This window comes from Bemisia tabaci, chromosome 2 (assembly GCF_918797505.1).
Source record: "Bemisia tabaci chromosome 2, PGI_BMITA_v3".
In the NCBI taxonomy this organism is placed as follows: domain Eukaryota; kingdom Metazoa; phylum Arthropoda; class Insecta; order Hemiptera; family Aleyrodidae; genus Bemisia; species Bemisia tabaci.
The window spans coordinates 68719200-68745020 of NC_092794.1; the positions used below are offsets into that span (position 1 = coordinate 68719200).

The 25821-nt window shown below is 37.8% G+C and overlaps 3 protein-coding genes across 3 annotated transcripts in view; 1 reads left to right on the forward strand and 2 right to left on the reverse strand.

The window, feature by feature from the left end:
• Positions 1-762: 762 nt before the first annotated feature.
• Positions 763-4680, reverse strand: LOC109041846 (GEL complex subunit OPTI). Its single transcript, XM_019058325.2, has 4 exons — positions 4438-4680; positions 3428-3531; positions 1710-1839; positions 763-1233 (listed from the first exon to the last, which is right to left on the reverse strand). The coding sequence occupies exons 1-4, from the start codon at positions 4555-4557 to the stop codon at positions 1192-1194; spliced, it is 396 nt and encodes a 131-aa protein (XP_018913870.2). The 5' UTR covers positions 4558-4680; the 3' UTR covers positions 763-1191.
• A 94-nt stretch (positions 4681-4774) lies between these two features.
• Positions 4775-10986, forward strand: mRpL52 (mitochondrial ribosomal protein L52). The gene is made up of 4 exons (XM_019058324.2): positions 4775-4977; positions 5809-5881; positions 7722-7857; positions 10107-10986. Exons 1-4 carry the CDS (start codon positions 4941-4943, stop codon positions 10263-10265), a joined length of 405 nt encoding a protein of 134 aa, XP_018913869.2. The 5' UTR covers positions 4775-4940; the 3' UTR covers positions 10266-10986.
• Positions 10987-12755: 1769 nt separating this feature from the next.
• The window catches only part of Rgk3 (Rad, Gem/Kir family member 3), a 263342-nt gene continuing 250276 nt past the window's right edge, over positions 12756-25821 (reverse strand). Inside the window, exons 5-6 of the mRNA XM_019058326.2 lie at positions 17694-17886; positions 12756-15856 (exon numbers count right to left, since the gene is read on the reverse strand). Coding sequence (XP_018913871.2) covers positions 15588-15856; positions 17694-17886 — 462 coding nt within the window. The 3' untranslated portion in view covers positions 12756-15587. The remainder of the gene's footprint in view (positions 15857-17693; positions 17887-25821) is intronic.

Genomic DNA, 25821 nt, shown 5'->3' on the forward strand with positions numbered 1-25821 from the left:
GATTTCTTTGTGTCGTTTTAGGGTTATTACTGTGGGGGTTTTAAATGAGGGAGTGCTAACCCCCTGGAGGGCTGAGAGAGGACACAGTGCTGTGGAGGTTGGATGTTGTAGAGCGTCAGAGAGCAATATAAGAGTGGCTTTACATATGTGTATTAGAAAAAACAACTTAATCGGCTCGAAACATTAACAGAGAAAAAACTTAAAACAGGACTAAGGCCGCAAATAGTAAAAAGAAACACATAAAGTAAAATAAGAAACCTGGGACGTTTCGCAGGGATTACACCCGTATTTAGTCTCCTTTCTTTTAATTTTTCTTGTTTTGCCGGTTGAAAATGCAGGTGTGATCCCTGCGAAATGTCCCGTGTTTCTTATTTTATTTTATGTGTTCCTTTTTTTTATCATTTGCGGCCTTAGTCCCGTTTTAAGTTGTTTCCCTATATGTGAATTTGCATTGAGCATGTTTTAAATTCATACAACTATAAGAAGGTTAGTGGGCTAGCATTAAAGAAAAAGAGCTTTGTACATAAGTGGAGAGGCGTGAATGATGGATTATCAATATTTCCCCATTTAAACTTATCGTAAAGAATTGATTATCAAGGTGTTCGTTGCGAACACCCTGTTTATCGATCCTTTTTCATAGGTTTAAATAACAGATCAATCAATTTATTACAAAGCACGCCATGCCACTGTCACACAACCTCTCAAAACAACATTTTGTAGGATTGTGGGGAAACTGGAACACAGCAAAAAAGAGATAAACCATTTAAATTGATAAAAATTTATCAGATAAAAATACAATGATAAATACACAGCTCAGCTATAATTCATGCTTTTCCAATATTACTCAAGTGGGTAAACTGTAAATAAGATGATGTTGAATTACAGCTAAAAATAAATTTTTATGGAAATTTATGTTTCTTATGATGACTGCTATATGATGAAACTTTGGTTTTATGTAAAGAGACCCCAAAACCAGACTTAAAATAGAAATGGGTACAAAAAAAATAATTACAAAAGCTTAAAAAAGAGGGACTATAAAGTGGCATTTATTTTCTCACAGAGAGCACAACCAGGAAATGGGAAGCAGGCGACGCAGGCTCCCTAAAAAAGATGAAAATTCAGTAAATCGGTCGCGCAACAGATGGCGGTCATAACAATTATTTTTTGCCTTTCGTCAAGAGGTTGAGATCATCAGTCAAAGTGCAACCCAGAATAGACGATTATCCATGTCACCTGAAAGATACAAAGTAACACATAAGAAAGGTGCTCAAATTTAATTTTCAGCCCTGAATTCCTCCATAATATGATTGGGTGCCAGGATAGTTGATGCTTGAGGCTTGAAAAAGCATAGCCTGCAGGATAGCACTTGAAAATCAATGGAGAAAAGTGAATTAAGGAGGTTCCAATTTTCAAGAAAGGACGAATCATCAATAATATCAAGCATGTATTCTTTGCAGATTTCATTTGATTTGATCCAGAAATCTTACATAGAATTACATATTTCTTCAATCGCAAAAGGTGATATATTTTTCTAAACATTTTTCATCATTTGTGCTTCAGAAAAACAAAATAAATAATAAAAAGAGGTTTCTAATTTGGTCTATTTGAGCAAGGAATGATTCTTAGGCCACTGAAATAAGTTTTGAAGTAGGGAAAAAAGTCATTTTTCCAAAGTTTGTGCGAATTCTAGAGATACTATGGATACAAACCAAAAAACCAGCAAAAGATGTCATGAAACCTTCTTTCGTCAATTCCCACGCTCCACCAAATTCCTCTTCATCTATTGCTTGGAAATTTGAAAAATAAACATAAAGAACGCCAGCATTAACAATGGCGAATCTGAAAAAAAAAAAAATTAGGCTAGAGAACAAATTATATGATAGGTAGGACTTCCACCCTCACGATAGGAGTATGATGTAATACATGGAATGTATTTGTACGAAGCTTGAAAAAAATCTATGCGATTACAGCCCTTTAGAGTGCAGAAAATGTCTGATTATGCTCTAGGATAGAGAAATGTGAAGAGGGACAGAATGTCTGGGAATTAAATGCTTCCCATGCTTTCATCTTTCTCCTCTCAGTTGATTTCTAACCCTAGAATACCATCGTAGACAATCAGAACCATGTCTGTTTCAAAATTTTTACTATCATCACACTTTGAATTGAGCTGACAAGCCAAAAAAAGGGAAAAAAGAAGATGAAGTAAAAAGGTCGTTACTTTGCAATTTGGAGGGTAATTTTGTTGAGTAAAAAGTGAGAAATATGTAGAAAACTACAAGGCAGAGAAGTTAAAATATAGAGGGTTAGAACATTTTGCAGCCCTGCTAGCGTGCTAGGTGTCAAAGAATGTGGCAGCTTAAGGCCAGAAAAATATTGATACGAATTCATTTTTAATACATTAGACTGGTTTGAAGTGAACTCCTGGATTTAGAGAGAGACATAGTCCTTCAATATATGAAATGAGGGGCTTGGAGGACAAGACACAAAGGTGCGGTTTTTGAAAAGATTGAGATGTTAATGATTTCAAGTGAAACTAGTCTTGATGCATATTCTGTGAAAAGTTCGCTCCCAAATTCCAATTTTTAAGCATCAAAAAGTCAGTTTGAACTTCCTTTCTCCCATAAGGATCCATATAATTTTGTGACTTTAAACAACCATTTTTCGAAACAGCAAAACCTGAACTTATGCGCCTAGCCTTTAAAGCCCCTCAAATGCTCTTTCCCTTTTGATAATGCAAAGCTGGGCTGCAATGTTCGCCTTTTGTAGCATTCACGGTTGAGAGGGTGGAAAACAGCCTTTAAAAAGGCTAAGGGATGAGGGATAAGTTGTGCTTTGCTTCAAAATTCTATGGCTTAGCACACTTATTTTAAATGCAGAGTAATTATTTTGGAGAATGATTTTCTTAACTACATAGGACAAACTAGGAACTTTTTGTGAGGGAATGGGGAGGAACATTAAAATGCACCCCACAACAACTGTGAGACTCCTCAAGCTCCAAAGGAGGGTTCAGGGGATTTTCTTAGCTTTGAAGGAGATCCAGTCAGGCAATTTTTCTTAAAAATTGAGTTGTATCACGAGAAATTAGGAGCTGTTCTCATTGAGATAATGATCCTATTACTATTACTGAGTTGAAAGATGCATGCAGAGGATGTCCTGATTATAGAGCCAACGCTACAGCAACGGCCAACAGCTGCACTTTACTATCACTATACAAGGCGGATAAAGAATGGTGGTTGCATTTCGTACCCTCTGAACGTCACATGGGTGGGGAGGGGGGGGGGGGTGACTCAACATCGGATTGCATGGCAAAACCCGTACCCTCCTGACGTCACAACGCTTCAAGATGGCAGCCAAAATCGAAATGCGACCACCATTCTTTATCCGCCTTGATCACTATAAATTAAAAAATTGCAACTAGAATACTCACAATAATAAAGCTACAAATCCTTTCAAAGGAATGATACCCCAGAATATTCCAATTACAATTCCTAGTATTTGTCGAATCCAATAAATTACATCTAAAAATTCTTCCTGAAAGGAAATGAAAAAGAAAAAAAAAAAAATTAGAAACAAAATACAGTGTCCATTGTCGATGAATATTCAAAGGAAAATTTTTAAGCAACTGGGTCGTAATCTAGGAACTTATGATGTAGAATGTTGAGGTCATCTCAATCTAACTATATAAGGTCAGAGTAAAATATCAATTTGACCAAAGGATGCTCATGGTGTTCAGTGCGTTAATGATTCTATGGTTTCCCAGGTTATCTTGCAACTTTTACCCAAGTCCATGAAACTTCTAGCAAGAGAAATTAAAGATATGCTAGTGAGAATTAACCTACAATTGGTTAATTTTCCCACGTGGGAGAAAGAAAGAAAAAAATAAACTTTCAATTGGTTTAGAGGGTTCGGAACTGATAAATTGTGGATAGGAATGATTAATATTAATTTGTTTCTCTAACTGAAATCATTCCTGCAACAAAAATACTAACACAATCATCAATCAACATTACACATGGCATTGATGGTACAATTCACAAACACATTACTGATGTATGCAAAACCCTACTTATCATGGCAAAATACATCCAACCATGTTTCCGAGACAAATTTTGACCCTAGATGGGTCAAGAAGCATATCGCACGTTAGTTCGATAGAAAGCTCCAAGGTAAATATACGAAGGTGGTTACTTATCAATTTGAGGCGATTCTTTGGAGAAGAGTGATGAAGCAGGTAGAGGTTCTGCCTTGCAATTGAAATGTACCCAAGAGGGCAAGAGAAGCGGCTACGCGTGAGGATTTTTGAGAAAGCTATATAGGTCTGACTTGCAACCGTGCCGATTAAATTTTCAGTAAACTTATAGTTTAAATGGAAATTTGTCGTTCTCGATGATTTTCAACAAAGTATTTAAATTTAAATTAGGTGTTCTGGAAACTTACTTTATCTGGCCATTTCGAATTGGCTGTGAAGGCTCTGGTCCATACAGATAATCTTCCCGTAGTTTTACTATGCTTGAAGGTACCATTTTTCTCTATGCTTTTTGATGGTTTACTCGACATTTTTCAGTTTCGTTAGGATAAAATTTATAGAATCAAAGTGTGCATAATTGGCAAAAAATAGCTCTCCCGGAAAAACAGGTGAACGTAACCTAAAATCACAACAAGTAATGCAACAATCAACAACCATGTGGCGCATGATGGCTGTATTGGCTGTTGAAAGTTAGGTTTTCGGTAGTACCATACAATGTTTTCTTTTGATTATCGAAAAAGCACACGGCCGTGATAAGCATCGTGATAAGTACCAAAGTTACATGTGCCAAGGTAGACCCTTAAATATGTCGTAAAGAATTGAAAAGGCGTGAATTTTGAATCAAAATTTTTGCTGTGCTCCAGGGTGATAGTAACAGATAGCCCAGAAGTTGCCTGAAGTAACTGGCAAGAGAATGTTAGTCAAACACAGTTTTTTGTCTCTTTCCAGAGGTAAGCTACTTTTGATGTTAATTTCTCCCTTAAGCACATCCACCAAAACAAAAATGAAATGTTGATACCACACTAAACGCTCATATCAAATAGGGACGTTGAGAGTTTGTTGAAGTTGCGATCTCAGACTCAAAATTTCCTCACTCCTCAAAAGCACCATAAAGTGTTGTTAGCGTAAAACGAATAAATTCGAGCCTCTCAGTGCAGTAGGGATGTTTAAACTGTTCAAATGCACAACTAGTGGGTTGTGATCAGCTGCGATCCATAATGAAAAGGCTCTGAAAACGACCGGAGAAAAGGGAGGGCCAGGCATTGTCAGCTTGAAAGGAGCATATTTCCCGCTAAGGCGAAGTGAGAATCACAGGTTTCTCTCAAAATTCTTCCTTGATTCTCCTATATGCACATGTATGGACTGGAAGTTTCAAAGACCCACATTGTTGTCTTACCATAATCACCAACCTTATGATCTCTGAATGTACAAATCATGTGATCGAGACACTTCTCAAAACAGATCTTAAGATTTTCCAAGACTTCTATGCAGGTCTGCCTGAGTAATTACAGAATTATCGCCGATTTAAAAGTCCCAATGTGTACATTGTGAAAAGCTGTATGTTATTGCGTTGATACTGCAAATACAATAAACATTGAATCACTGATTATTTCTCTCTGACTTCTCCTGCACATTCGACATGTCAATAGCTGGATGAAGGAGCCACATCATTTGGTTCGTGACAATGCAGACTTTCCTTTGCACTCTCTTCTTTGATTGAAATACCTATCAATATTTGTATTTACTTCCTATTTTGACTTATGATTAGCTTTTCTTTCCAGGTGGGCTGCAAGCTATTCCAAAATATCCAATAAGTTCGAGCGCTACCTTATTTGCTGTAAGACCGAAACCTCCGTAAGTGGCTTACTATTCCCATATTTTCAAGGTTACTCACATTTCTCAGACCTAAGAGTCAGTTTTTTTTATGAATCTTGTGTCTTTGAGAAGCCTTTCAAAAAAATTTAGATGTAGGGTGTACAATCGTGTATCATCTCCTTTACGTAAACAGGAATTCTCTGTAGAAAGCATAAAGGGAGAAGAATTTTCTCGTCAGACTCTTCAATTATTTCCAGTCGAAAATATTTTGACGAAGTTTAAGGTTCATCTGCAGCATTAATTCTGAGAAAATCCACCATGTTATGCTATTAAAATTTGACTTTGAAATGGCTATTCTATCATCACGACAAATATATTAATTTCTAAGAGTTACCAATTGTAGCAGCCTGTCCCGAACATGTATGAAATAAAAAGTGAGCTTTGAAATTTTAAATGTGGAAGCGAACATTTATTACAGTCTCTGCTAATGAGACTTTATTTAGTGGAAGAGTGTTGGAGTCCACGCCAAACAAGTTTACACACTTTTTAGACTTCCAAAGAAAATCGTCTAATATCATTTTCACATGGAAAGCAATTGCGAGAAGCAAGATGGCAGAACTTGTGTCTCAGTCCAAAAGTGCACAAATTTAGTTGGCGTGAACTATAGTTAGAACTGGGGAAAGAAAAGAATGCACATATGTCACATCAGAAAATGGCACCATTCAACAGAAAGGTATGTGTTGACCTGTGGGCCAACCGATGTTTGATGCATACGGGTTGTTTAACATTTGTCCATTTTTTCCTTTCCTTAGTTCTGGTTGCAATTTTGAGAGAGATGACTGCAGTTGGTGAGAGTTACCACTTGTGACTTGTTTGAATTAATCCTACTTTTTCCTGTAATCATCTCTTTGAGCCTCAAAGAATATATTATTTGTTTTGGTGTCAATAGAAAAAAGACAGTTCTAGCTACAACTTATGGCTCTTCAATTTGAGCAGGACTTCCTTTAATGTTCCTTAAACTTAAGACTCATGGTCAGCTGTACAGGTTCTATTCGAGTAAACCATAAAATGAAAATACACTGGGGGCACCCCTTGCGAGGGGGAATTTCGCACTACAAGTTGCAAAAGATTCCCTTAAAAGATAAATTTAGAAATTTCTTCTGGAAGCTGTGTTTCCACGGGTAATACTAGGGTATTTTTATAGAGGAAGTATAGACTCTCAGAGCCATGAAAATCCCTCAAACGGAAAAAGAACGGTGACTCTGGATGGAAGGGAATCTTGAATGTCATCTAGTTTACATGCCCTTTCAGTGGTTGTGGAGTATTCTGGGGAGCAGGTAGCCAGTGAAACTCATTTTACAAAAAACAGTCAGTATGGATGAAAAAGGGCAGCTGTAGCTTCCATAACTCCAGCTTGCCAACATGGAAGTGTTTCACTATTAGGGTTCATTACCAGGTTTTTTCCTTAGCAATTTTCCAAGTATCAAACAGGTGTAATACTTAATTTGTATCTATTTGACTTTGCCCTGAGCAAAATATCGTTGGTCTATGGACGGTGAAATTGCAGGAATACATATCTCGGTTTGCAGCATTGCAGACTTCTTGTTATATTTTCTTCTCAAGTAGGTAGGAAAATACCAAGCTCTGTTTCTTGAAAACGTCTTTGATTATTCTTCTTTGCGCGAAAAATATTCTGAGAAAATTTCAAGCAATAGTGTTGGTTTGTTCCCCTTTCATAAAATTAAAAATGGAAGGAGAGATTTTGAAACACTGCAAACGAGGTACGCGTTCCTGCGGTTTCACAATCAATACTGAATCAATACTCAATTTATAAAAGCTGTATTTCATCCTTGCATTTCATTTCCTATGTTCTTATCAGGCCCTCTAGATTAACTGTCCAACCAAACCAGACTAAAGAATTTCGGGACGATCCAGACTTTTCATATGTGGATGGCCGTCTTGCTCCCTATGGTATGGGGCAAACCATAAGAATTAAGCAGCAAATAGAATTTGTGGTAAGTTTTCCCCTTTACTGGAAGGAATCATATGCTATAATATGTTTTCCAGTACACCCATTTCTGATTTCCCAATGCTGAAATGTGAAGAAAGAGATATAAGAAAAAGAAGGAGGCTGATTTGTGCAAGGGAGTTTCTATTATGAGATTTTACCCCGCCTAAAACTTTCAGATTTTTCTGAATTTTTGATTGCCTGGTCAAAGTTGCCATCTGATATTAAGCGCACACCTAGGCGCTTGTATTGTTCGCAACCTCTGATTTCCTGGCCATCTTTTAACTCTATGCTTTGCTGATCACTGCTCACCGTTAACTTTTCTGTTTTGCTGACTTGCTGAATGCTGACTTCTAAGCCCCTCTTGTGATATTCGACAACCAACTTTCGAACCATGTATTCCGCATCTTCTGCATTCTGAGCAACAACCACTTGGTCATCAGCAAAATGCAAAGTGAAAAGAGTGTCTATCTCAGTTAAAGGAACGCTCATGCCAGAACACTTCCTTTTCCATTCTTTTAAAACCTGTTCCCAGGAAACTTTAAACAAAGTCGGCAAGAGACAGCAACCCTGCTTTAATCCCTTGTGTACCCAAAAACCCTCGGTAAATCTCCTTTGACAACAAATTTTAGCTAAAGTGCCACTGTAAGACCGCGTAATCGCTACGATAAGGCCCTCACTAAAACCAGATTTTGCCAAGGCTTCTCAGAGTTTCAGCAACGGTACGCTATCATAGGCTTTTTGAAGATCTATAAAAACTAAATGTAGCTCTTATCCTTCTGCCTGCCATTCTTTTCTCAACAATCTCAGTGACACAGAACAAATTGTCAACTGTCGATCCATGGGCTCTAAACCCAGCCTGTTCCTCTGCTTCATTGGGCTTCCATTCTTCCTCCATCTTTGCTTTCAAAATTTTCCTGTAGATCTTTCGCATCTTGTCACCCACAAACCTCGGTAGTTTTTGCCATCTTTCCTCCGTCCCATTTATGAGGAGCTGTGATCCATGACTCTTTCCATTCCTCCGGAACCTCATCCCCTCAATTGCACTTCTCCATCAGATTCCTAATACACAAGAACAACTTGCTTGTTTCGCACTTTATTGACTCCATTGGTATTCCTCTTGCCTAGCTTTTCTAATTAATTTATTTAACTGCGATCTTTATGTGGCAAAAATTACACAAATTGGCATTGTATTTTTTTTAATTTCCATCAAAATTTACAAACGGAAGACTTTAAGGATGTTTGGCTACACTTTCTTCCATTTTTTGGCGGCCAGACCTAGTTATACACAAAAAATTTTCATGAGGCAAATTTTATTTCATATGCCCTCCTTGTTCATCAATAAAATGCTCCCTGCAATAACTTAGGTAGCCTATAGATTTATTCCTCTAAAGGTCCGGTTCAACCTTACAGCCTGAGGAAATGAAAAATGCTGACAGGAAAATGTCTGATCAAGTTACATGGAATCGTTGGAGGTCAAGTCATCGCCGAGAGCATTGATAGGATCTACAAGCATAACTTATCGATAGAAGTTTGCGTTATGTCAACCAATTGGTCTTGTTGAAAAAAATACATGATAGTTCGAAGGAACATCTTGAGGACCTGTCTTTTCTAAGCTAGCCGACCACGTTCAGAACACATCATATGCAAATAAATGTAATTCTGTCGATGTAGGCCCTAAAAAAATTGCAGGGATACCTAAACAATCAGGGAGATTACAGCTTTTTTTCAGGATTTTTGAAAATCTGGTAAAATTTTAATCCAGGGCTTATTTTCTGATCCACCCAAATATCTATTCTCAAGTGGTTCATGGGTTCATTTGAAGCGCTCAGCCGACAGGGAGTGCTCTTGGATTTAAACCTACCTCTAGAATTCTAGCATACTAGTGGCAATGACCTCAAATGGCGCATCGCCTCAACAACATGATGGTGAAGAGGGGCCTAAGATATTAGAATAGATTAATCTATGATACCTATATTTGATGCTTCTGATGACAAAACACAGAGGACGATAGTTCTAACATTTATTCTGTTATCGGCAGTGCAGTTTTCTCAAAATTGACATTTCAAATTTTGGTGAGCAAATTCTTTCATCTCAATGGTGCTCTTCTTCTTCTTCAGGGAACTTAAAAATGCACCTACATATAAAACAGCTGAGCGCAATTCTGTAATATGGATGTATTAGAGCTCTCCCGCTTGTTTTTATTTTTATCTGATTGGTTCTCATTCTTTCCTTTTTTGGTTTTCTGTTATTTAGAAAACAATATGTAAGTACTCCAAAGAACTAGATGCTGTGAAAGCAGAATCTGCTGCAAAACTCAAAGCAGAACAAGATGCAATTCAGCACAGATTAGATCGCAGACTGAAACCAAAAGGTGATAAGCATCCTCATACCTCAACTCAGGATTCTTCGTAGGAATATTGATTTTTTATTTATTTTTACTTTAAATTTTTGTTTCCTCCCCTCAAAGTGAACTAAACTTGTCAACTTCATTTTCAAAAGAATTCAAGAAGGCAGAAGAAAAGTAACATGAGCTCAAATTTTTGAAGGTGAACACACTTGAGTCTATCTCCGGTTATCAACTGGCATAAGTTTTGCTCTTGTACTGATAATGAGGTCATGAAGTATGCATAATTCATAAGATTAATTAGATGTAGTTTTAGAATTCTGTTGTATTGATTGTAAATTGGATGGAGCTAAACAAGAATGCACCAAGTCACACTTTGGATGAATGAGTCAGAAGTAGGTAGTTCTGAATTCGATCAACTCATAATCTCCAGTCTGAAATTCAATGTTGAGAAAGAATATTTTGAATATAAAAGTAGTCGATTTTCATCATACTGAGTCTCATCGAGGGAGAAAACTTCAAACCTGCTTTTTTCAGTATTTAAGGGAAATGTTGCTCGCGCAGGTTTCTACCCCTCTTTATTGAGAATTTTGCTTTTAAACTGAATTCTAGTGCATGTCAGCCAAAAAAATTAACGGTGTCCTTTCCTCAGTTCAAACTTGATGTGTCTTAGTGCATTGGTGTTAGACTCAGTCCAATTTCTTTATCATTAATATTTTTGTTAAAGTTCTTTTTTTTATTTTAAAAAAAGTTGCTAACAATGAGAATAAACCTTTCTTCTCAAAACTCTTTTCAAATTACGTAATGTTTAATGAACTCCTGTATTTTATTGAGGATCAAGTCGTTTCACTCTCAATAGGTATAACCATGCTCATGCCAGGATCCATGCCCCTGCGGGATGGATCCTGAAGAAAAAGCTAAGTTCTGGGAGTTTTAAGTACAGTTCGACAGTTAAGTACCCTCTTCTAATCAGAAAAGCATCATGGTGAAAGGAGTTGGAAAACATCATGGTTTCTGAAAGAAACAAAATACTGTTCATCTTGAGTGAAACTTAGTTCTGCATAGACTTGGCGCAAAAACTGACCACTACAATGCTTTTTTTCACTGCAGTATTCTAGTTCGAAGTTCATTCATGTCATAAGCTACCATTTAATATTTAATCATTCCATGCGTCTTTTCGAAATTGAATCAGTGAGTTCGAAAACACACCAACTCAGGTTTTTTTTGATTCTCACTTTTTCATGGTTTAGTAACACTTATGGGTAGAGGCATCTGCAGCACGCAAAAGGAAATTTCGAAATTGCAATCGGAAGTGCTTGAAACAGCGACAGGAAAAGAGAAGAATCGAAGTATTTCATTGGAAATACCAATTTTTGGCCATCTCAAGGGAAAGGGTAACCATCCAATTTTGCGGTTTTCTTTTTTCAATACCTTGTAGCAACAAGTTAAATAAATATTCAAGCGTTATTCAGGTCGAAAAATATAAATTTTTCTAGGCAGACTATGAAAAATCAGTATCTGAAAGTTGGTGAGAACAAAAACACACCAACTCGGAAAATTTTAAACACCTAATTCTCTGTCATCAAACATGGTGTATCGATTTCATCTTGGTGCTTTACAAAGTCTCTAAGTACTTGTCCTTTGGCACCAAAAAGGTTATTCTTAAACTAACTTCTTCCCTAGCTGCGCAGTTTTAGGTGTTTCCTGAACAATTTTTTTTTCCGAGTTGGTGTGTTTTTGAACTCGCTGATTAAATTATGGAATCGTTTTCCAATTTGTGCATCCAAAGCACTTCTCACCTAGAATGCACATTCTCATCTCACGCACTAACATCCAATAAATTATCATCAAATTTTTCCTTTTTCATCCCCTCCTCTTTTTTTTAAAAAAAAAAATTAAATGTGCAATGCTTTATGTTTATATTTGGAACTTCCAACTATTTCTTTTTATTGATGCATAGAGGAGCATTGAGGAAATGTCTTGCTTGAGACCATCTAAAATTCACGCCACACTCATATTTTTACATAGAATAATTTTTTTTTCCAACTTTATTTCTCAAAGTTTCCAAGAATGCCCTTCCAACAGCGAAAAGATCACAGAAATTTAACTGTTGATGACACAAAACTTGGAAGAGTGTTAAGTTTTGTCATTGATATTTTATTGATAAAAACCATTCAAAACTAAAACTAGTTTTTTTCGGTTTTTTCTTTTTCTTCAAAAGAATTGAAAGCTTAGTATAGGTGAAATAATTAGTACAGTTTCTCACAGTGTTCTCTCAGTTGTCTCTCCAGTTTTTTGTGGCTCTCTAATTCCATTGCCACTAAGGAACTCGTCAATTTGATTAATCAACTATAATCTAACTGAATTGTAAGTAATTGTAAATTGTAACTATTTGATTCTTTCATTTAGTTACAGATCTTCAGACACCACTTTATGACTGCCGAAGACCCAATATTTTTTTTTGAGATGAAAGTGTTAAATTTTACTTCAATTTTGCCATCAATTTTCATTCAGATTCTGAAAATTACTAATGTTAACAGCTGAAAATTATGTTGAGGTTGTAAAAAAAAAAAAAAAAAAAAAAAAAAAAAAATCCTGATGTTTCATAGGAAGGAACAGGGCTTCAATTCAATCATTCAAAAAAGAGGCAACCAGTTAATTTGTTTGAAATTTATTAAATAAATTATAAAAATGAATTACATAAAAAACAGTTCTCTATTTAAACACTTAAATATTAATAAAATATAAAATGAAACATAACGATAACACATGAACAAAACCTTCATGAAATCCAAATCAATTCGTTAATTATTGGTTATAGTAAGATAAACAGCACAAAAGAAACAAAAAAAAAAAATAAAACCTTATGCGAATAGTGAAAGAGAACAAAAATGAATGATGATATTGAATGTCAAAAGTAATTGAAAATCTTCCAGTTCGGATAATGTTTATTTAGTTACATTTACACAATAACCTGTGCAAGCTTCATTTCATTCTTGCTCAGGTACTTATAGTCTTCGGCTCTATAGCCTGGTCATCGGTGCATCGATGAAAAAACTGGCACAGCTGTCGCAAAGAATTTTGTAATCAAGGTGTCTAAAACATATGCGATGCATTTTACTGGATAAGTTATGTGAGGTCGTTTTTGGCACGTTTTTGGAATACCTACTTTTGGAAGTCAGTATACAGAAGGTAGTATAAAGGAGGATGGTGTAGGATAAAGCTGGGTTTATACTATTTTGAGGTGAATTCAAGGCCAAAAATACTGAACATTAGAATCGGAGTTACAAAATGAATTCTATCCAGTTCGCAATTCTCCTAATGTGTTTCAGTACAAAACTGAACAAGAGTTTTGCTATAGGTAGAAAATTTGGGGAGTTATACTTCAATTTTTTTTTTGAGAGAGAGAGAGAGGAGTTTTGCATTGATGCTTTGGAGTTTATTTCAGTAACTTCGTTACTAATTTTTGGACTTCTAGGGTTTGACTTCCCCTTTAGATGGTAAAAATCCTGAATTCATCTACACCCCCCCCCCCCCCATTAACTCGCAGTATCAGGACCACGTTTGTATTGTATTTTCCTCCATGCAGAAGACATTTCACTCATACTTCATGAGGATTAGTCAGTGTGCAAGTATTTCTCATGTATGCGTATATTTTGTTTAAAGTGAAGTTATTTTCTTATATTATTATTGGATATTTCGGTGAAAAAATGGAAGAGAGAGAATTATTGGACGTTTCATTTGATTTCTTTGCTTATTATTGAGAGTAAACCCAAGATCTAGATCATAATGACCTTAAACATTAAATGAATCATTACAACTTTACTCCTCTGCGTGGGTTTGACTTTAACAATTTATTTACTAATTCTTAATTATGATTTTATATTATTATTAAGAATGAAAGAAGCCATCAAAATTTAATACTAATAGAAAAAATTAGACACATAAGTTGTTAAGATGGACAACTGACTTTCGTTTTTTCCACTGAATGCGAACTTTTGAATTGAAGGAATCGGAAGAATTTCTCACAATTGGAAAATCTCATCATCTTTAGAACAATTCTCATAATAAGAGAATTTCCTCAACTATTTAAAAATTCTCAAACAGATCATTTCCTTTTTAACACAGAAATTAATTCATAGCGGCAAATCATTCATTCTGTCTTTCTTGACCTTTAGGCATCTAACTTATATGAAAACTTTAAATTTCATGGCTTCAACCATGCAAAATTCAAAATTAACATTTGTATTGTTGTAGTACTGAGGTGTGTTCCTCAAAGTTTGCTTCCTTCAGAGAAAGAGTAAAATCATTGCAATTTCTATGCAATGGGTACTCACAATTCTTGCACATAAGATATTGACAGATCCCAGTTTCTGGACGAAAAATCTATTTGTATGGATTTAGACACACCTGCTATTTTGCCGCGGTTGGTCTGAATCTATTAAATTTTCAATGAGCCATTTTAAATCTGTTTTTGCAGACCTAAAGCTGCCCATACTTATAATAAAAATGTTTCAATCTTTAGAAGTTGCCCAGCGAAAAATTTTGAAAAGGGAGTCTAGATCTAGGACAGAACATTTTCAGAAAAGGTACACAGCAGGAATGGAAATTCTCAAGAACTTTAGTACTTCATGTTCCAATTACTTGTCAGAAATTTTGAGCGAATTTCTACATCAAAGTTCTTCGGGGAGGTAGCTTGTCACCATGAGATACTTAACTATCTTAGAAAGTTCCTGTTTAATGTTCTCATCTTAGTCGCTTTCTCATCCCATGTCTTGATGATTTTTGAGTGATGCACATGGATTTGCTGCTATGTTAAGTCTGCATAAATAAGAACCCACCTGGTCCATTAGGAGCCAAATTCACTTTCATTGTAACCTTGCTTTACAGAACATGGCTAATATATGGAAGCACAGTTGAGCGTTAGTTTTCAAATAACATCACGTAAATTTGTTTAAGTCACGCTGACTTAATTTATGTTTGCCTCATATTGGAAAATAAGAATTTGCCCAATAAAAGGGACCAGTTGGGTGACCCTACCATTGAAAAATTGAGTCACTGGCTCTACTGGAGCTGTCCTCTTTTGATATGGTGGACTCTAATCATCCAAGGAGTTGGGATCTGTCTGTAACACATACATACATGTGCAGGTACTGTGTAGATACAAGTTCTAGAGTTTACAAGCACTTGATATGTAAGCACTTAAATAATCTATTACTGTTTAAAGGATTGTAATTGCCGGAAAAAATCTATTAGGATAAAACAGAAGTAGATATGCAAAGTACAAGTTTGCATTTCGTCCTAGCACTAGATATGGGTGTTTCCTATAAGGAAGATTAGAAACACAGTGAATTTGAATGAAACAAAGTAGCAGAATTAAATTACATTATTTACAAAATCTGGAGGTTCTCGCAATTTTTAAATTTTGAGTCCTCTTTGCCGAAAATCCAAGTGAACATTTGTCGTGCTTTCATACTGGCTCGAATGACACCCCTATTTTTGTACCAATGGGCACTACTGGACCCTTCTCGACCGGCATTTTCCAGTTTCAGTCGAATTTGTGTGAGAACTCCTACTAGTAATTCATCTACATTGTGATTGATTCCCACTGATATTTCGATGAATTTGGCCCGAAATGTACAAGCTAAACATTTTCCATCTGAAACAAAAAATTTTGCACAGTAAGTTTTACATGCATTCTTGATGAGAATTTAGAGTTGCCACCTGCAGACCGTTGAGGGAGTTCTTTTAATAGCTATAAAGGAGAGAGAAAATTTTCCTTCAAAGGAAAAAAAATCCGTATTACCTCGGTATAATTGTGCGTTATCCTAAATAGGATATATCGACGGTGAAAGTCGGCAATCACATAACTCGTTTGCGGTGTCTGAAAATCTCCGCCTCTACGTCATTTTTTTAAAGGAGAACAAATTGACATTATTTCTTGAAGTTTTTGCAGAATTTTCTTCGCATCGAGAAGAAAAATCATGACAGTTTTAAAGAATTGCCGTTGAGTAGTTTTCCATTTAAAAAATAAAGTATGACAGGAAGTCTGCGACGTCGCAAACCGAGTTATGTGATTGCCGACTTTCACCGTCGATGTGGGGTTTCTGGAAGTTAATAGGTACGTTACACTTAGGGAATTCATTTTCCGGCAATTTTTCAGAAAAACTAATTTTCCTTAAAACATGCATTCCTCAAAAAGCAGCATGAAAAGTTGTTTTAAAAAAATAGCTATAAGCTTTTCTGGAACACCAGCAGGAAATTAAAAAACTAGAATCTCTATAATCATCAGTCCACAGACCTGAGAAACTCTTGACCTGCTTCTTCTCTGGAAAGCGGCAAGAAAGACTTTCCACGTCTCAGTTAGACCACAATCCCAAGTTTGTAACATTCATGATCAATTTTTTTTTAGCATTACATGTGACCGAAAAATCATAGATATCAATGCATGGAAAGAAAAATTAACAAGAAAGTTTGATAAATATGGGAAGTGAAATAACACAAAGCAATAAAAGCTTCGGTCAATCCTACATACTGTTGCCCACTTTTTCAGTTTTCTTGTGCTACGTAAATCCAGCACGAACTGTATACCGAAATCAACAAGAATTTCGGGTCGGTTTGTGTTTCACGTTCCACACTAACCAAAAGAACACGAACATTTTTCTCAGTGTACCTGAAGCAGACCTCTAGCAGGGTGTCTACTAGAACAGACTGGCCAAAAATCAGTACTTTTACAGTACTTTTTCCGTGCATTCCCAAAAAATTCAGTACCTCCTCAACAGAATAATTCAGTATTTTTTCAGTACCTCCATTTGACGAAATTCGGATGAATTCAAAATTTTGAAATCCTTGCTCAAATTGCGACAAAAATGATAAAATTCCGGAGCTTCTTGTGGAAATTCCGCACTTTTTCAGTCCTTCCTGATCGCCCTTAAAAAATCAGTACTCTTTTCGGAAATTCCGGACTTGCAGCCACCCTATACAGAGAAGGTAAGAACGAGAGCAGTGTTCGAAACTCACAGGCGCCAACGCGCCAAATGCGCCTAAAAAATCGGTCATGGCGCCCAAAAAATGAAGGCTCTGCGCCAACGCGGCCCCTAAAAATTGCCCCCTAAAAATCTGAAAATTCATATCAGGTGATTATTCAATTTTCAATTATTCATAAACCAATTTAGATTATTAATCTTCAGCATTACAAGTGAAAGCTTTTTCTATTCTTCACGATTTCATCATTTGTGCTTTTGTCTTCCCCGAGTTACAGCTATACTTACTAGTTCTGTTACGAAAACATCTTGCATCTAACTATTTTCACTAAATGCGCCGTAATATATAGGCAAAAAGTCAATTTGGCCCCTAAAAAATCTTCGATGGCGCCTAAAAATCGGGCTTGATGCGCCACTTGGTTCCTAAAACTCAAATGTGAGTTTCGAACACTGAACGAGAGGTGGAAGAATGAGAAGGGCAGCTGAAGTAGGTAAGGATGACTCGGAACTCACCTTGTGTGGATACGGCTCTACTTCGCGCGAGGTCGATTTTATTCCCTACCAAAATCGTGGGCCGTGTCCTGAGCAAGTCCGAGTCTTGGAGTCTGGTCAGATCATCCTCTGCCCGCTGGAAGCTCGCTTTGTCTACCACTGAATATATTATTAACCAAGCGTGTGGAAGAGATTGTTCTTTGCCTGTTTCTAGCTGCAACATCACGCAAATTTCATTAGGATCCACCTATCATTTCAACAACTTGAGAGGAGATAATTCCTCGCTCCTCCGACGTAAGGGCGTATCTCGATTTCCACACGGGCCCTGTTTCACGTGTAAGTCCATGCTTTCTGGGGATCATGCGAAAATGGAGATGTTGCATGCCTGAGGAATTTGCGATTTGACTGTAGATTCTTAGGTAAAAGTTCGCGAGAAACACGAGGGTGCCTGTGGTTTTCTCTGGAATCAACTCCCAAGCTCAAAAAAAGCTCTCAAGTTGAGGCCAAAATGGCGGGGATATCCCACGCTATCCTGAGAGTCCACCTCTGTATACATCAAGACAAACTCCCCATGCAAAGATAGGGAGAAAATACATTAGCAGGGTTGCCGTGTTTTCAGTTTTAGAGTCTCCCAATAAAGTGGCAGCCCTGTCAATGTATTTGCTCCCTATCTTTGCATGGAGAGTTTGTCTTGATGTAGAGGTGGACTCTCAGGATAGCGTGGGATATCCCCTCCATTTTGGCCTCAACTTGAGAGCTTTTTTGAGCTTGGGAGTTGATTTCAGAGAAAACCAGTGGCACCATCGTGTTTCTCGCGAACTTTGACTTCTGAATCAACAGTCAAATCGCAAATTCCTCACACATGCAACATCTCCATTTGTCGAGGGGCTTGAAGGACAAGGCGCATAAGTGAAGTTTTTGCTATTTCGAGAAATATACGTGTTTAAAGTTTCGTGATTATATGGATCCTTATGTCGGACAGAAAGCTCGAACTGACTTTTTGATGCTTAAAAATTTGAATTTGGGAGCGAATTTTTACAGGATATGCATTGAGAAGTTGAACTTGAAATGGACGTATTTCTATCAAACGGAACTAAGCGCCAATTTGAGTTCCTTATGAGGAATTCAGAATCCCGGATAGCGCGTTCTGTCAAACGGACCTAAGCGCCATGGAAAATCATTGCGAGTATAGGACGGAATAAGCCGGACGCCCGATTCCGCCGACAATCCAAGCCACCCTCTACCTTCCTCACCCTTTGGCGCTTAGGTCCGTTTGATAGAAATAAGTCCAGATCATTAATTTCTCAATTTTTTCAAAAACTGCACTTACGCGCCATGTCCTCCAAGCCTTTTAATTGAATGAGTGAGAACGAAAACAAACCAACTCGGTACCTGGAAAATGTTCACTTTTCATTAAAGACAGACCAATTTTCATAAAGGGCGTGGAAGTTACCGCATCTGTTCCGACTTGGATATTTAAAGTGTCCTTAGGTATACTTGCCTTAGGGCACCAAAAATCTTTTTCTTCGACTAACTTCTGTGTAGTTTTGTATGTATCTTGATCATTTTCATTTTTGCGAGTCGGTGTGTTTTCGTTCTGACTGACTGAATTGTCTCTCAAGGAGCCGAGAGCACTTTGCGCCTTCCATGTTGGCCGTATGCAAATTGAAAGTTTAACACTACCAATAATCTTAGGAAAATCTCCATTTTTTTTCTTTTCTCCTGCTGCATTATGCAACGAAACGAGGAAATGTACCAGCTCCGCGAATAGATTTTTTCTATCGTGCAGGTTTTCTCAGGGAGTCAGTAGTTCTGGATGCTACCATTTCAAATTCAAAGGGGAGGGGGGGCGGCATGTCTTATCGCCACTTAGGTATTGCACGCATTTAAGCTCGAAGCTTAACCTGACTTTCGAGCTAATAGGTACTCTACCATTTAATCTGTTTCCGTGGTGGCTACGACTGATAAAAAAAAAACCTTCGAAAGAAAACTCGTAAATTTTTTAACAGATACCTGTTAGAAAACCTGGTCTAAATATGACTCATTTTAATGAAGCTGTGTATCTAATGTCTTCTCCATTAAAAATTGCAAGGTGACAGGTAATTAAAGGGGGAAAAGTGCCTCGATGAAAATTGGCTGTAGGAGCTGCGTTACAACATACCATAGGAATCTTTATCGCCAGCTATAGAAAGCGATAGGAAATCATATAGCTGGCCGTGGCCGTAGAAAGCGCATAAAATCATACAACCGGGCTATACGAAGCGATAAAACATTATACAGCCGGGCTATAGTTCCTATAGGTAGCCGGCGATACAATGTGTTATAGCCTTTTACAGCCGATGGAGATCAAGCAACAGCCAAGCGATAAAGTGCATGCTGAACGTCACTAATTACGGATGCTAGGACTTAGTGGGTTTTGGACTACCGCTCTCATTTTGGGCCGTAGTATCTTGATTTATTTTGCGAGGAAAGCTCCGTACTTTTGAAAGATGCCTGCCATTCCTAATATGTTGGAGCGCCTTCAATTTCATAGGATACTGTGCAATACCTCTGGTGTGAAATAGTTGCTTCAAGCACTGTGGTACGTTACGGCGCGACGGGCGGGCAGCCAGCGCGAAACGCGCATTGGCGCCTACAAACCTAACGGGGATACTTCACGCATTGCGCAATGCGTGAAGTATCCCTGTTAGGTTTGTAGGCGCCAGTGCGTCGCCGCTCCGCTTTGTGTTAGGCTCTAATATTTAATCTCGCGGAGTCAGAGTTTTTCATTCATGATCTTGAAATGTTTGCACATCCTGTATGGATTATTCTCATTTAAATTGATGGAAAAAAAAATGTAGTAAAGAAAAATATAATGTGTGTTTTGTAAATATTAAGGGTGGTTCCGTATCAAACTTAATGATTTCCAAAGCCAAGGTTCCCAGCCAATTTTGGAAAAAAAATCCCTGACTTTTCCAGGTTTTCCGGGCCAAAATGAAAAATTTTCCAGGCCTTTTTCCGTGGAAAAAAACTCAAATAATTTGCCCTAAAAGAGACAGCGCGCGCATTTTTCGGTTTTTGTAAAAACTCCTCTATTTTCATCAATTTTTGATCTGGTTCAGCTTTTTTTTTGAAAATCAGGCTAGGATAGTTTTTTTTCGTTTATTTGCCGCATAAAACTTGAGTACAAAAAATTCTGTTCATACAATGGATGAAAACATAATTGATAATAAAAAAAGTAAAGACATATAGGGACTGAGGCCTCAAAAGAAAAAATAGAAAAGAACAAGAGAATAGAGATAAGAGGCTAGTTTTTAAGGGCAGGACTTCCTTGAAGAGGAAGGTTTAAGATCCGTTTGCGGCCCCGGAAACTGCCGTCTGGCATACATCGGAGAGGCTAGGATAGTATCATAGCACGAATGAAATCACAAAAAAACTTAAAATGTGTTGGAAAAAAAAATTGGCGAAATATAAACGCCTTCTTAAACGATACACGCATTGGTGAAAGCAAATGATTTTTCAATTTGTTTCATTTACTCATAGTATAGTATTGGATTTGAAAAATAAATCCCATCATGGTATTGCTGCTATGCTAAGGAAAAGAGCACTGAACAGATTCTTTTAAAAAATAATCCAACCTGCAGTCTTCGTTCTGCAGACTATTAAGAACTATTCTTAAAAAAACTGAGAAATGCATATATATTTTTTTAAATGAGCGTATTGTCCAGGGAAAAAAGGCGGAGTTACAAAAAAAAATAACCTCTACCTTAGCATGCAGACATAGTTCTCACCTAAGCGCAAGATATCCTAGTGAGTGTACTTGAAACTTTTACATTGAAGATTGAGGGTTACCCGATCGAAGAGCATAGGCGTAGCTAGGTCATTTTGCTAGGGGGGGCCTGGCCTCCCACCACCGGAGGGTATGGAATACCCCCCAGCTCAGGGGGGGACTTCGGGGGGCCTCCCCCGGAAAATTTTTGAAATTTTAACTCTACTTGAGCGCATCTCGAGGCACTTGTGGCGCTAATCTTCCTTCAATTTATGCCTAAAAATCACCCAGTTTTTTACATTTTAAGGTTAAAATACTTTGAAATTGTTGCATTCAACAGGTTTTTCTATTTATAGGCATCCTCTCACGGGCCACGGCGACAGAGACTTGCCGTTGAAGAAGGTCTTTTTGCAACATCCAGAATTTCTGGGGGGGGGGGGGGCAGATGATATTATTTCCAATTCTAGGGGGAGCCAGGCCCCCCCTTCCAACGCCTCTGTCGAAGAGGAGTGAAGAGGAGTGGCTAGCTCCTGCGATCTCTTTTTTCATTAGACGCAACCGGTCGCACAAGATGCCCCCATCATTATGGCTGACCTGCAGGGGGAGCCACCGAACACTTCCGAGTAGTTCCGATTCGTTCCGAATGCCGATAAAGAGGATGAGTTGGCGGAAAATTCAAAATACAACGAAGGAATTGCAATTTCAATTTTAATTCTTTTATTTTTATTTGTTTACTTATTAAATTTTTTTTCTCAGTACTTGAAAAAATTCCAGACTTTTGGAGCAAATTCCCTGACTTTTCCATGTTTTCCAGGCCATTTTTTTACCCTGACTCTTCCAGGTTTCCCCAGGTTTTCCAGGAACCCTGAATTTATGCCGTGAGCCCTGTAATGCGCATATACTTATGGGTCTCAGGACTCATGTCTTAATGCACATAGTTCCGTTTGGTAGAAATACGTTCATTTTGTCATTCCCTGGCAAATCCTACTTTTTCCCTGTCTTAGACAGCGGACCGCAGTCTTCAATAATCGGCCGTTTCAATCAGGATCGCTATATTTTTTCTTAGTCTTCTTTATCTTTAACTTTGTCGATCAATTGCAATGATCAGGCCATTGCCGGTCATATTTCTATAAAAAATCGAATTCCTTGATCAATTTTCCAACCTTGCAACGAGCTTACGTCCCTCCATCAAGGGATCGACGAATCAAGACATTATCACGCATCAAATCGTCGCTCCTCCGACGAAAAGACACATCTCAATTTCTACGTGAGCTTTATTTTCCATACAAATCCATGCTTCCAAGACTCATGCGGAAATTGTTATACGCCCATACGTCAAAGGAGCGACGAAAAGACGGTCGACGTCTATGACGATCTGGCAAGGCGGGAGCCCAGGATGCTGCGTACGAGATGAGGATGAGATGAATGGCTATAGGTGAAAGCATCTCTTCATCGAGGCGGTCATGGCATCGTGCATTCGAGAATTAGTGTCGGCGCAATTGCCCTTTCGGGGAAATGCATCCTGATCATCTTGATTGAGACGCATCGGATGCTCGGGTCCGAGAGGATTTCACAAAGCACAATCCAGGCAACATGACAATAGGACATTGAATCCAAGTCCTAGTGTCTGATGCTGTCGTGCTAAGGGAGAACGCCGTAAGAGCCTTCAGACGCTGCCAAGTTTCTTCTGATAAAAACCGGATTAGGTCAGTTCTGCCGTAATAAGGAAAAACGCCGTATGAACATTCGAGAGTTGTCAAATTTCCTCTCAGAAAATAGTTATTTTTGAAGAAAGGTATGAATCTATTTCCTTGAAATTTTCAGGAACCGCTGGTGGAGTTGAGAACAAAATTATCGGAAAAATTGGAAGGAAAATCTTTACAAATTTTCCAGAAAACTGGTGATTTGCCGTAAGAAATTTGGCAACGCCTGAATGTTCATACGGCGTTCTTCCTAAGCACGGCAGAGTTGCGATGGTCACAGAATCGTGTTTCGATGCTTGATTCTTGTAAGATCAGCTAAAAATAATACCATCCAAACTCTCTACGTTCAATATTAGCCGAGATATCGCCTTTTAAAAAGCCGGATTTTGACGTCATCCACCGCGGTGGTGACACCCTTGGTTTCTTCCACCTCGCTTTTATCAGTCAGTGATGCACTGGTTACTCAGCGTGATACTTGGATGAAAGCAAGGTGAAAAAACCAAGGGTGTCATCACCGCGATGGACGACATCAAAAACCTGTCTTTTCAAAGGGCGATATCTCGGTTAATATTGAACGTAGAAAGTTGCTGTTTGGACGGATCTTATTATTTTTAGCTGACCCACAAGAATTCAAGCATAAAACCACGATTTTGTGACCAACGCAACTGAACCATTTACCGGGAAAATGGTGAATATTTTCCCCCGAAATTTTCAGACGATTTTGCACGCAATTTAATGCAAACATCTGAAATTTTATAGGAAAAATATGCATAAATGTCGTAAAAAATACATGCTTTATCAAGGGAAACTTGGGAACTCTCGAATTTTCATGCAGCGTTCTTCCTTAGCACGGCAGAATTCAAGCCGAGTCGATTACAGTCAAGAAATGCCTTGAAGGAGGAGTGGATTCTAGATTTTTCCTATGTGATTTATGTTATTTTTGAGTCATTTAAACACTTGAATTTGTATGTGATACACTCGTGGCAAGGGTTCGTGACGACCCACACCTACGCAAAAAAGGGGGGCACGCTTGAAATGACAAAATTTTTCCGGGGGGGGGGGGGTGTCTGGAGGTAAGTGACATTTTGGACAAAGGGAGAAGGAGAGGTCAAAGGTCGGGAAAAATGGGTTACGTAATTCATGGACGAACCCTCACTACTTTTCAGCAAAAAAAGGAAAGTTGTGAAAAGTGAGAGATGAATTAATCCGGGAAATCCAGGTACCCTCATTAATTATTGTAATAATAGGACGTATTTCTATCAAACGGAACTACGTGCATTATGACGTGAGCCCTGTTATGGACATATTCGTATGGGTCTCAGGGCTAATGTCTTAACGCACATAGTTTCGTTTGATAGAAATACATCCAATTAGTCTTCAGTTCAATGGAGACATTTTCTTTTGTGAGCTTGCACTGACCTTTCACCTGGGAAACCCGAAATGTAGGGATATTTTGGAAATCGAAGCCACTCTTTTGTTTTCGAGAACAACAAGGAAAACTTTGGAGACCTCGAGGGCTCGGAACTTCTGGTACTTTGGTCAGTCGAAGTCGCGCAGCCGTAGGGGTTGAGCTTGAGTGTAGAGGATAATCAAATCGGAAGTATATTTTATCGGAAATATATTCATCTCGGGACCGCGTGTGATAGTCGTGTTATTCAAGTGCATTACCATCAGTGTAGTTTCGTGTTCGGTACTATAGTTTCGTGTTCGGTACTTTAGTTTCGTGTTCGGTACTATATTTTCGTGTTCGGTACTTTATTTCCGTGTTCGGTACTTTACTATTAAAAATTTTTTCTGTGATTTATTTCGTGATTATAGAAAGTGCAGTGAATAGTTGAACAACCTTACTTTCCGCAAGTTTTCTATCCGCCGAAAGTTTTCGTCAGCGACCCTCTACTTTTTCTGTCCAGTGTACCTAATAGTTTACCGTGTTTTACAATAAGTGGAGTTACTGTTTGTCACTCGTGTCGGTTGTCATTGTGCGAATTTTCGGAAGTGTTTATTCTGTGATTATTTTTATGAAATTTGATTTGAGGATATCGTTTCGGAAGTCAATTTGCTCACGTGTATTCCTCAGCGTTGATTCGGTAAGCCGCTTGATGTCATCAACAAAATGTCGTTTTTTTCATTTTTCATTTTTTCTTCTTTTACGAGAGAAGTGTGGTACATTTAATATCGATGACTTAAGTGTGAAACCACGTATTTCAAGTAAAATTAATGCTACCATTTTATTTTATCGAGGAAAATCAAGTCGACTGTTGGGCTTGATATCTTTACAGAACACAGGAAAAAAACCACATTGCATTTAGAGTCTAGACTCTTGAAAACATTAACAAGAAAAATACTCTTGATTCAATCGGATTTTTGCTTGAATCAAAACGAAATCCGCTCAAATTAAGAGGCTTGGTTCTTGATCTAAGCTAGATTTGATTGAATCAAGAGTACTTTTTCTTGTCGATGTTTTTAAGAGTCTCGACTCTAGATCCAATGTGTTTTCTTTCCATTGAATATTTTGCTAAAAGAGAGGAAAAATCGAGGCAGTTTTCAATGAATAAGTTGACTAGTTTTACCAAGAAAAAATGAAGTGTAACAGGAGGTCCGGGACGTCGCAGACGGAGATAGGTGGTTTCGCACTTCGGCCATCGATAATTAATATAAGAATCCCTGTGGGCGATAATCTTTTGATTTTCTCGATATT

Coding starts and splice junctions, on each gene's coding strand:
- mRpL52 (XM_019058324.2), top strand. CDS start 4,941: ATGTTAGTCAAACACAGTTTTTTGTCTCTTTCCAGAG. Junction 5,882..7,721: donor GCTGTAAGACCGAAACCTCC/GTAAGTGGCTTA, acceptor TGTTCTTATCAG/GCCCTCTAGATTAACTGTCC. Junction 7,858..10,106: donor AGCAGCAAATAGAATTTGTG/GTAAGTTTTCCC, acceptor TCTGTTATTTAG/AAAACAATATGTAAGTACTC.
- LOC109041846 (XM_019058325.2), bottom strand. CDS start 4,557: ATGTCGAGTAAACCATCAAAAAGCATAGAGAAAAATGGTACCTTCAAG. Junction 1,840..3,427: donor GGATTTGTAGCTTTATTATT/GTGAGTATTCTA, acceptor TTTTTTTTTCAG/ATTCGCCATTGTTAATGCTG. Junction 1,234..1,709: donor CATCTTTTGCTGGTTTTTTG/GTTTGTATCCAT, acceptor TGTATCTTTCAG/GTGACATGGATAATCGTCTA.